The sequence below is a fragment of the Calidris pugnax genome, unplaced genomic scaffold (assembly GCF_001431845.1).
Source record: "Calidris pugnax isolate Ruff unplaced genomic scaffold, ASM143184v1 scaffold100, whole genome shotgun sequence".
In the NCBI taxonomy this organism is placed as follows: domain Eukaryota; kingdom Metazoa; phylum Chordata; class Aves; order Charadriiformes; family Scolopacidae; genus Calidris; species Calidris pugnax.
In genome coordinates, this window is record NW_015090826.1 from 295246 (window position 1) to 307190 (window position 11945).

The 11945-nt window shown below is 41.0% G+C and overlaps 1 protein-coding gene across 1 annotated transcript in view; it reads right to left on the reverse strand.

The window, feature by feature from the left end:
- Positions 1 to 10890, reverse strand: part of PBX4 (pre-B-cell leukemia homeobox 4) — a 13616-nt gene extending 2726 nt beyond the window's left edge. Inside the window, exons 1-2 of the mRNA XM_014940196.1 lie at positions 10360 to 10890; positions 4552 to 4865 (exon numbers count right to left, since the gene is read on the reverse strand). Of these exons, the coding sequence (XP_014795682.1) occupies positions 4552 to 4865; positions 10360 to 10408 (363 nt within the window). The 5' untranslated portion in view covers positions 10409 to 10890. The remainder of the gene's footprint in view (positions 1 to 4551; positions 4866 to 10359) is intronic.
- Positions 10891 to 11945: the final 1055 nt, after the last annotated feature.

Below are 11945 nucleotides of genomic sequence, written 5' to 3' on the forward strand. Positions count from 1 at the left end.
GATTTCTTGGGCAACAACTGGCATCGAGCAACAAAAGAATTTTGTTTTAAATTGGGTTTTAAATGTCAGTTGTGGCTGAGAAGGTGTTTTCTACGTCGAGGAAGCGCGAGCACAGGATCATGATGGCTTTTTTGGTTTTTTTTGCTTTGAAATACATTTGGTTTGAAGGAGAATTTAGGAATCGAGTTGTAACCGAGGAATTAAATAGATGTTGGTGGCAAAGGGGGGAAATTCTTAATATTTAAAGCAGATAGACACCAATGATGAGAGACTTGAGATTTCTTGGGCAACAACTGGCATCGGGCAACAAAAGAATTTTGTTTTAAATTGGGTTTTAAATGTCAGTCGTGGCTGAGAAGGTGTTTTCTACGTCGAGGAAGCGCGAGCACAGGATCATGATGGCTTTTTTGGTTTTTTTTGCTTTGAAATACATTTGGTTTGAAGGAGAATTTAGGAATCGAGTTGTAACCGAGGAATTAAATAGATGTTGATGGCAAAGGGGGGAAATTCTTAATATTTAAAGCAGATTGACACCAAGGATGAGAGACTTGAGATTTCTTGGGCAACAACTGGCATTGAGCGACAAAAGAATTTTGTCTTAAATTGGGTTTTAAATGTCAGTTGTGGCTGAGAAGGTGTTTTCTACATCGAGGAAGCGCGAGCGCGGGATCATGATGGCTTTTTTGGTTGTTTTTTGCTTTAAAATACATTTGGTTTGAAGGACAATTTAGGAATCGAGTTGTAACCAAGGAATTAAATAGATGGTGGTGGCAAAGGGGGGAAATTCTTAATATTTAAAGCAGGTTGACACCCGCGATGAGAGACTTGGGATTTCTTGGGCAACAACTGGCATCGGGCAACAAAAAAATAGTGTTTTAAATTGGGTTTTAAATGTCAGTCGTGGCTGAGAAGGTTGTTTTTTCATACCTTGCGTCGAGGAAGCGCGAGCGCAGGATCATGATGGCTTTTTTGGTTTTTTTTGCTTTAAAATACATTTGGTTTGAAGGAGAATTTAGGAATCGAGTTGTAACCGAGGAATTAAATAGATGGTGGTGGCAAAGGGGGGAAATTCTTAATATTTGAGGTAGATTGACACCAAGAATGAGAGAGTTGGGATTTCTTGGGAAACAACTGGCATCCAGCAACAAAAAAATAGTGTTTTAAATTGGGTTTTAAATGTCAGTCGTGGCTGAGAAGGTTGTTTTCTCATACCTTGCGTCGAGGAAGCGCAAGCACAGGATCATGATGGCTTTTTTGGGGTTTTTTGCTTTAAAATACATTTGGTTTGAAGGAGAATTTAGGAATCGAGTTGTAACCGAGGAATTAAATAGATGGTGGTGGCAAAGGGGGGAAATTCTTAATATTTGAGGTAGATTGACACCAAGAATGAGAGAGTTGGGATTTCTTGGGAAACAACTGGCATCCAGCAACAAAAAAATAGTGTTTTAAATTGGGTTTTAAATGTCAGTCGTGGCTGAGAAGGTTGTTTTCTCATACCTTGCGTCGAGGAAGCGCAAGAATACATTTTGTTTGAAGGAGAATTTAAGAATCGAGTTGTAACTGAGGAATTAAATAGATGGTGGTGGCAAAGTGGGGAAATTCTTAATATTTAAAGAGGATTGACAGCGGGGATGACAGACCTGAGATTTCTTGGGCAACAACTGGCATCAAGCAACAAAAAAATAGTGTTTTAAATTGGGTTTTAAATGTCAGTTGTGGCTGAGAAGGTGTTTTCTACGTCGAGGAAGCGCGAGCGTGGGATCATAATGGCTTTTTTGGTTGTTTTTTGCTTTAAAATACATTTTGTTTGAAGGAGAATTTAAGAATCGAGTTGTAACTGAGGAATTAAATAGATGGTGGTGGCAAAGTGGGGAAATTCTTAATATTTAAAGCAGATTGACACCAAGGATGAGAGACTTGGGATTTCTTGGACAACAACTGGCATCGAACAAGAATTTTGTTTTAAATTGGGTTTTAAATGTCAGTTGTGGCTGAGAAGGTGTTTTCTACGTCGAGGAAGCGCGAGCGTGGGATCATAATGGCTTTTTTGGTTGTTTTTTGCTTTAAATCACATTTGGTTTGAAGGAGAATTTAGGAATTGAGATGTAACCGAGGAATTAAATAGATGTTGGTAGCAAAAGGGGGGAAATTCTTAATATTTAAAGGAGATTGACACCCGCAATGAGAGACTTGGGATTTCTTGGGCAACAACTGGCATCGGGCAACAAAAAAATAGTGTTTTAAATTGGGTTTTAAATGTCAGTCGTGGCTGAGAAGGTTGTTTTTTCATACCTTGCATCGAGGAAGCACAAGCGCAGGATCATGATGGCTTTTTTTTTTTTGCTTTAAGCTACATTTGGTTTGAAGGAGAATGTAAGAATCAAGTTGTAACCGAGGAATTAAATAGATGTTGGTGGCAAAGGGGGGAAATTCTTAATATTTAAAGTATTTAAAGTAGACTGACACCAAGGATGAGAGACCTGAGATTTCTTGGGTGACAACTGGCATCCAGCAACAAAAAAATAGTGTTTTAAATTGGGTTTTAAATGTCAGTCGTGGCTGAGAAGGTGTTTTCTACGTCGAGGAAGCGCGAGCACAGGATCATGATGGCTTTTTTGGGTGTTTTTTGCTTTAAAATACATTTGGTTTGAAGGAGAATTTAGGAATCGAGTTGTAACCAAGGAATTAAATAGATGTTGGTAGCAAAAGGGGGGAAATTCTTAATATTTAAAGGAGATTGACACCCGCAATGAGAGACTTGGGATTTCTTGGGCAACAACTGGCATCGGGCAACAAAAAAATAGTGTTTTAAATTGGGTTTTAAATGTCAGTCGTGGCTGAGAAGGTTGTTTTTTCATACCTTGCATCGAGGAAGCACAAGCGCAGGATCATGATGGCTTTTTTTTTTTTGCTTTAAGCTACATTTGGTTTGAAGGAGAATGTAAGAATCAAGTTGTAACCGAGGAATTAAATAGATGTTGGTGGCAAAGGGGGGAAATTCTTAATATTTAAAGTATTTAAAGTAGACTGACACCAAGGATGAGAGACCTGAGATTTCTTGGGTGACAACTGGCATCCAGCAACAAAAAAATAGTGTTTTAAATTGGGTTTTAAATGTCAGTCGTGGCTGAGAAGGTGTTTTCTACGTCGAGGAAGCGCGAGCGCAGGATCATGATGGCTTTTTTGGGGTTTTTTTGCTTTAAAACACATTTTGTTTGAAGGAGAATTTAGGAATCAAGTTGTAACCGAGGAATTAAATAGATGGTGGTGGCAAAGGGGGGAAATTCTTAATATTTAAAGCAGATTGACACCGAAGATGAGAGACTTGGGATTTCTTGGGCAACAACTGGCATCGAGCAACAAAAGAATTTTGTTTTAAATTGGGTTTTAAATGTCAGTTGTGGCTGAGAAGGTGTTTTCTTGTACATTGTGTCGAGGAAGCGCGAGCGCAGGATCATGATGGCTTTTTTGGTTGTTTTTTGCTTTAAAACACATTTTGGTTGAAGGAGAATGTAAGAATCGATTTGTAACCGAGGAATTAAATAGATGGTGGTGGCAAAGGGGGGAAATTCTTAATATTTAAAGTATTTAAAGTAGACTGACACCAAGGATGAGAGACTTGGGATTTCTTGGGCAACAACTGGCATCCAGCAACAAAAAAATAGTGTTTTAAATTGGGTTTTAAATGTCAGTCGTGGCTGAGAAGGTGTTTTCTACGTCGAGGAAGCGCGAGCACAGGATCATGATGGCTTTTTTGGGTGTTTTTTGCTTTAAAATACATTTGGTTTGAAGGAGAATTTAGGAATCGAGTTGTAACCGAGGAATTAAATAGATATTGGTGGCAAAGGGGGGAAATTCTTAATATTTAAAGTAGATTGACACCGGGGATGAGAGACTTGAGATTTCTTGGGCAACAACTGGCATCCAGCAACAAAAAAATAGTGTTTTAAATTGGGTTTTAAATGTCAGTCATGGCTGAGAAGGTTGTTTTCTCGTACCTTGTGTCGAGGAAGCGCGAGCGCAGGATCATGATGGCTTTTTTGATTTTTTTTGCTTTAAAATACATTTTGTTTGAAGGAGAATGTAAGAATCAAGTTGTAACTGAGGAATTAGATAGATGTTGGTAGCAAAAGGGGGGAAATTCTTAATATTTAAAGCAGATTGACACCCGCAATGAGAGACTTGGGATTTCTTGGACAACAACTGGCATCGGGCAACAAAAAAATAGTGTTTTAAATTGGGTTTTAAATGTCAGTCATGGCTGAGAAGGTTGTTTTTTCATACCTTGCATCGAGGAAGCACAACCCACAAAAACAACACTTTCGAGGCGTTTCCATGTTGCAGCTTTAGCCTGTTTACCCTTAAAAAACGGCAACAAAGATAAATGAGACATTCATTATCTCTAGTCTGATGTCCAGTCCCTCCAGCTCCACTCCTGTAACACTGAGATAACTTTTTCAACTGAGTTTTTTTTTTTTTTCCACCTGAATTCATTCCGCTCCCTGCTCTGCGCTCACAACCGACACCAAAGGAAAAAAGGGTTATTTTTTAATTTTTTTTTTTTTTTAAATTTTTTTTTTTTTTAATTGAGATGATAAAAACTCTTCCATGCAGAAAGATCACCTGTTCATATTTCTCTAGCTCAGAGTGGTATATCTGTCGGATCTGTGACAGCTTGGCCCTGTAGTCAGAGTGTTCAATGCTATTGTCATTTGGACAGCCACCTGATGTTGCTGCTACAGCCATCGGTCCTCCTCTTCCTCTTTTCTCGGGCCCGGAGACACCCTCCGCCAGCAACATGTTATCTAGTCTCATTAGTTGGGCATCTGGGGGATCTTCTTCCTGAATACCACGAATACTTAACACTAGATAAATATAAAGAGGGAAGCAAAAGGTTAGTTCCGAAACAGGAAAGAGCATCCGCTTCAATTCTGGCAAAGCATTTAAATGTTCTCGAGAGGTTTTAGGTCTTGAGCTCAAGGGGAAAAAAAAAACAACCAATCAACCAACCAAAGTGTTTAACGAAGCCACGAGGCAACTCATCACAAGCAGCAGGACCAGGAAACACCAAAACAGGTTTTGAAATGCAAGTAGATAATAAGACAAATCATGGAATCGCGGAATCACAGCCTGGTTGGGGTTGGAAGGGACCTTCTGAGATCATCTCATCCAACCCCCTGCCCCAGCAGGTCACTGGGAACAGGTTGGACAGGATCATTTTCATGGATATTTGGAGTATCTCTAGAGAAGGAGACCTCCACACCCTCTCTGGGCCGCGTCTTCCAGGGCTTTGGAATCCTCAAAGTGACATTTTCCTTATTTCTCATATCCCAGTTTGTGCCCATTGCTCCCTGTCCCATCACCGGGCACCACTGGAAAGAGTCTGGCCCCATCTTCTTGCCACCCACCCTTTAGATATTGATAAGCCTTGATGAGGTCCCCTCTCAGCCTTCTCTTCTTCTCTCTCTCCAGGCTAAAAAGCCTCTCAGCCCTTCTTCATCAGAGAGATGCTCCAGTCCCTCATCATCCTCGCAGCCTCCGCTGGACTCTTCCCCAGCAGCTCCCAGTCCTTCTGGAAATGGGAAGCCCAGAACTGGACATAGAACTCAGGCTCATGGTTGTTTATACCACATTTAGGAAGCACTTGGATTATTCACTTGATTCCAAGCAAATTGGGCTTAAAAACCTTAATTTCCTAAATTTTTTGATTTTTTTTTTTTAAAAAAAGGCCTAAGAAAACACAATGTGTTGAGTCAACGCAACGAAACGCCGAGGGCTTTTTGGCTTTTAATTTGATTTTAATTGCTAGACGATTGGAGTTTGATGAACAGTTGCTCTTTACCTTGTGAAGCTACCGAATTCTAACGACCTTTTCCCAAATTGTAATTGGCAGGTTAACGAGCCCGAAGAGAAACACAAAAGACCTCTTTTTGTGCCAAGATTCTGGTGGGAGGGCAGGAGAAGGATGAACAGAGACGTTAAAAATAGGCATTTATAACCATTTCCAGCATTTTGTAGGCAAAAGAATAGCTCAATTTAAACCAAACCCCAATAATTCTGACCACAAGAGCAGCCCGTGCTTATAATAATGTTGCTGAACTTAATATTTTGCAGATTAGAAAGAAATTATTCCATAATTCTGAAGAAAAGGAGTGGCCACAGCCCTTCGCTCTCTCACCGTGATCCAGGTCATCTCCAGAACATCCCCCAAGGGGGTTTTTTTACAAGAGGAAAAAGGTAAGGTAAAAATAACTAGAAATGGGAAACTGTTGAAGAAGACAGCAATGAGGGAACTGTTGACTATTTTAAAAGTTTGTGGCTTTTTAAACTCATTGAGGAATTAAAATTAATGTATTTTTTTTAAAAAAAACAGCAGACCATCTACTGCAGTCACCCATTACCGAGTGGACATTACAAGAAATGAAACAGAAATAAGGGTGGGGTTTTTATTTGTTGGTGTTTTTTTGGTTATAAAAATCCCCAGTTCTTCCAGCAGCGAGTTGACCTTTTGCTCCTCAGGCTTTTTGGGTAAAAATCCCACCAAACTGTTTGGGCTGGAAAACCTAAATTGGACTAAACAGACATTTTGGTGGCACCTCATTTGAATGTGCTGCTGCCAAACATCTTTTTTGTGCACATTATGATGCACATCAGAGAACCTCGTGTTGAAGTCAAGCTCCCAGCTGCAGCTTAATTTTATGTCACTTGTCTAATTATGGTAATTAGACATTAGTTATCATCAATTACACATAAGCTTGTCTCAAGTTGACTGCTGAAAAGCGTGTCTAAAGCACCTTCCCCGTCTCCAGGGAAGAAGCTGTTGGAACTAGGAACTAGGAAAGGAGTTACCCATCATCACTTGGCTCTGCCCCGAGTCACAAGGAACTAGGAAAGGAGTTACCCATCATCACCACACCACAAACTGCATTTCCAACCTAGAAGTTTAAATAATTAGTGGTTAATTAGTAGTTTAGAGCCCTTCCAACCTGATTTACTAAACTCTCTCAAAGGACTCCGTCCAACTCTCTCAACTCTCTCCGTCCAACCCGCTCCATCAGGTTCATTTTAAACTCTGGGACAACTGCATCTTAACAGGTCCAAGAGCTAAACCACAAATTCTCCAGAAATCATCACCACAGACATTAATTAAGTTAATAATCTCCTGGAATGGATACCTTTGGCTTGAACCAAAGCATCTCCCCCATGAGCTTTCGGCCCCGCTCATCACCTGCTGACGATCCTCACCATCCTTCGAGGAGAAGGCTTCTCTAGGAAGCTTGTCCCTTCTCAGTAGCCTTTTAGCCAGCAAATTTTGGAATTTGATGGCCCAGGATAGTTTAAGAACATATAAAAATTCTGATCATTCTCAAGGCTTTGAGTCAAGGCGCTGAGATTGGAGTTAGGACACAGTGTTTTAAGCACGATTCAGAAAGTTCTGGCGTCACAGTAAAATCCTTCAACACTTCAATCTTTCACACTTAAATCCTTCCTAATCCATCATTTTTATGGATGTTTAAGAAAATCCCTCCACTGGCTCAAAAAGCCCAAAGAGTTGCTCCCATCAGATGGAGAATATTTTGCATTCTGTGGCAACATCCCCTACCAGATAGTCATCAAATATGTAAAATAATTATCCTAAGCAAAATGAAATTCCCATCATTTCTAATTAATCTCTAATTAAAATACATCACAACCTAAGGTGCTGAAGTCTCACTCAGTATTCAAATGCCATCATTACAATATATTTACATCTCATTAATTAAAGAGTTGCAGTTCTGTAATGAACGGTGCAAGATCACCGGTACCAAAAGAAGCGATAGACACACTTTGCTTTCCTTTCTGAATTTTTCCATGCAGAAGAGCAGGATAAATGGGGTTATTTGGTACAGAATTCACAAAGTTAGAACCAAAACCTGCCATTTTGGGGCCAGGAATGAGGCGCGTGAGAAGCCTGAGCTACCTCTGCAGAGGGGAAGGGTCCTCCTCGTCCACCTCCCAGAAGATCCCACCACCCAGATATTTATCCTAGAAAATAACGCAAATATTTATCCTGGAACTCATGCTAAATACTGACTGCCCACCCCTTTAATCAGACAGAAGAGCTTCCTCGATTTGCCAATCCACAAATCTCAGTTGGGTGAGAAGGCAGAAGCGTAGACTTTTACTAAAAGGTCACCTAAAGTGACACAAATCCCTTCTAAACGCCACCAAAGTACCACAGGGCCCACCTCGTGTCGTACCACACAGATTTCTCACCCCCTTTTTCAACCAGGAGAGAAAGAGTCCCAGAAAATAAAGAAAGAGTCCCAGAAAATAAAGAAAGAGTCCCAGAAAATAAAGAAAGAGTCCCAGAAAAGTGGGTAGGAACACACTTCCCCTTCCCCTGAGGGGCCTGAAAGCCCATCCCCAGGCCAGTGTCTGCCCAGCCAAGAAGAAACACTCTGAAATTTAACATTCAGCCCCAAAAGCCGGCGCTCGTTAACACTAGGGATGGTTAATTCCCATTTGAAGATTGAATCTGTATTGGTTGAATTGGAGCTGAAGTGTAACCCAACCAGCAAAAAAAAACAACCCCAAAACAAAACAAAACCCTTTGCTGCATCGATTGAAAAATGCTCCAAATGCTTCCATGAGTTCCCCCAAAAATTAAGGTTTTATGGGATTAAATCTTCAAATAGCTCCATACGATCCAGGCACGTATTTCAGAATTGAAGATAAAATACCTGGTTTCCCTGTAACTGGGTTAAAATTTTAAAGAATTAAAACCATTTGGGGGGGATGGACCAAAGCACTAAATGTGGCCAAATGTATTTTTGTTCCAAAGACTCATTTGCGATTTCTTTTTAATTAATAAATGCTACTGGGGAGAATTTTTCAGCACCTTCCAGCCGACTGCAAAGGCTTATCCTGCTCTATTGTGAATGACACCGACGTCCAACAAAGAGTGAGAGAAAAAACAGAGGGGGGAGGAGGGGGGAAAAACGTGTTTGAAACCCATTTCTGAGAAAAAAAAAAAAAAAAAAAAAAAAATCACAGCTTGGCTTGTGTGTCCTAATCTGCAAAAAAAAAAAAGGCAAAAAAAAAAAAAAAGCAGCTTTTGCGGCCGGGTCACAAAGAGAACCCAAAACCTTCAGGCTTTTGTTTGCTCCGAGCCATAACATCTGCTCCCTGTAATTTAAATAAGGGATAGACAGAGCATCAGACATTCAAAAAATCACCAAGACTGGGACAAATCCGGCAGCGGCGCGATATCCGAGGCCGTTCCTGCAAGTGCATCGAGCTCAGAGAAGTCACATTTTCAGTCAATAAAAAGGCAAAAGGCATTTTTTTGCCATAAAAAGAGCAAAAAAAAAAAAGAGATAAAGCCCTTCTCAAAGGGGAGCGATCCTCTCACACCCCCTAAATATCAGGATTTTTTCTTCGGAAGCAAAAGTCACGAAAACACGACGCAGGTGACCAAATTCTGCAGAAATTAAGGTGTAAAAGCCGCCCGTGATGACGAGGACGGGGCAGAGGAGGGAACCCTACGGGCCTAAAATCCCACAAGGAGCACCCTGACTTTCAGTATTTTATTAAAAATAAGCCAAATGGAGAGTTAAGATGTTAAATGTTAATCCAACTTAAAAAAACAAACAAACAAAAAAAAAACCCACCACCATTTTAGTTATGTAGAAAAAAAGGTGTTATTCTCGAAAAACCCCACCAAAATTATAGTGGATTTATAGAAATTCGATAGATTTATAGATATTTATAGCTTCTTGATTATATTAATTTATAGATATTCAAACACCACTGTTTGATCGTTGACATAGAAGCATCTAATTAAAAAAAAACCAAAATCCTTTTGCCCCCAGAGCTTCTGCTCCTCCAAAAAGCTGCGAGATCACCAGCTCCACCTCCTGCTCCTTCTGCCTTTCCCCTCCTCCCCACGTGTCCTCTCTCTTTTTTTTCTCCAGAATCCAGTTATTTCTCAATTTTGACCTCTTCCTACCACCGCAATTTTGGTACCAATTCCTTAAAGGAATTAAAAAAAAGCCTAACAATGCAGCAGCCTTATACAGAATTATTTTAAATATTGAGCCAAGTGTCAAAAAAAAACCCCAATCTATAGATTTTCCACCTACACACAACCAAAACTCAACGGAGCAGCATCATTTTCCCCAAACTCTTGCACGGACAGCATCATAAAAAACAATTTCCAGCTTATGGGAGATTATTAAACCCCAAAAAATAACCTTAAATTGTAGAATCTCGCAGGGAAAATCGAAAGGAGGGCAGAGCTGATGAGTGAAGGGGGAGAGGGGGGGATTTGGGGTTTTTTCTTGGAAAAATGAGGCTGGAAGGAGCCCCCCAACGCACCTGTTTTCTCCTTGATCTCGCAGAGAACGCTGAAAAGAGCCGGCTTCATCCTGTGGCAGTTCAAGGCATGTTTTCTGAAACGGGGAAAAAAAAAGAAAAAAAATAAAAAGAAGAAAAAAATAGAAGTGAACCCCGACGGGAGAGACCCCCGTCGTGCTTCACCCGCAGGTCAGTGCTGAAAATTAAGTAAAAAACGGGTAAATTCGGGTGAGATGTTGCGTTTTAGCGCCGCAGGGGGAGAAAGTTGTGGTAAAAAAAAGGCCTCGACATCCAAAATTTGGCGTCGCTTACAGGAACCTTTAAGCAAACTCCACCAAAAGTGCCTTCTTGGACTAATGAGCTTCTCTAAAAGCTACTAATGATGGAAAGCAGCCAAAAAGCAGGAAAAAAATAGCGATTTTAGAGCAGAGAACGCAACAACCTCTCATTTACAGGAGCAGGCACCTCACCCAAGGAAAAGCACATTGGATTGAATTGTGTTAAGGGCCCCATGGTCCCTTCCAACTGTGAAAATTCAGTGAAAATTCAGTGAAAATTGGCAACAACCTCTCACTTAGAGGAGCAGGCACCTCACCCAAGGAAAAGCGCATCGGATTTAATAGTGTTAAGGGCCCCATGGTCCCTTCCAACAGTGAAAATTCAGTGAAAATTCAGTGAAAATTCAGTGAAAATTCAGTGAAAATTCAGTGAAAATTCAGTGTTTTAGTACAAATTTGACCACAGTGGCTATTTTTGCCTCTTTGAAGCTCTTCCAGCCTTTGCTGCTTCAGTTTTCCCCCCTTCTCACCAGGAAGGGATGACGTTAACGAGACAAACACAGAACCCAGCCTAATTTCTAAACAAAATGAGAGAATTTCATCTTTTCCTCAGTTGGAGACACACGGATTCAGACCGAGCTGCTCCGAATTCTCAGCTGCTCAGCGCCCGACTTCCGCTGGAAATCTGGGGAAAGAAGCATCTTTTTTGCACCCTACGCCTCCAAAAAAAGTCTCTTTTGTTTCACCTGACCCCTTTCATAATTCAGAAATTGCCTTTCGAGGCAAAGGTTTTGATATGTTTTTAATATAAAACCAAACTGGTTGTTATTCTTGCGCTCCCCGTTCCTTTCTCCCAGCTTTCGATGTGTTTTTAATATAAAACCAAACTGGTTGTTATTCTTGCACTCTCCGTTCCTTTCTCTGGCTACTGGGAAAGGTGCAAATCCAGCTCCTTGGCTTCCTGCTATCAGATGAGCAGTTTTTAACCAAAATCGCAGGATCTGAAGTGGGTTTGCCCACTTTTTCTTCCCCAAACCAGCCAAAAAAAGGCCAAGCAGCTCCGGAGCTGGAGGATGAGATGGAGCCGGAGCCCGACGGCCGGAGAACAAAGGCAGCGGGAGAAGAAGCCTATTGTCCTCGGAAAACCAGGGGGAGAGGGGGAAATAATCCCTATTTCTCACCCCAGTTCCCAATCTGGGGCCAAAAACCAGCATTTTGGTACAAGGCAGGAGAGCTCCCAACCCCGGAGGTGATTACTTAATTAATTAGGGGCGTTAATTCTGGCGAAGGAAGCCCCAGGTGATAAGGAGAGGTGTTTAATCGCAGCCT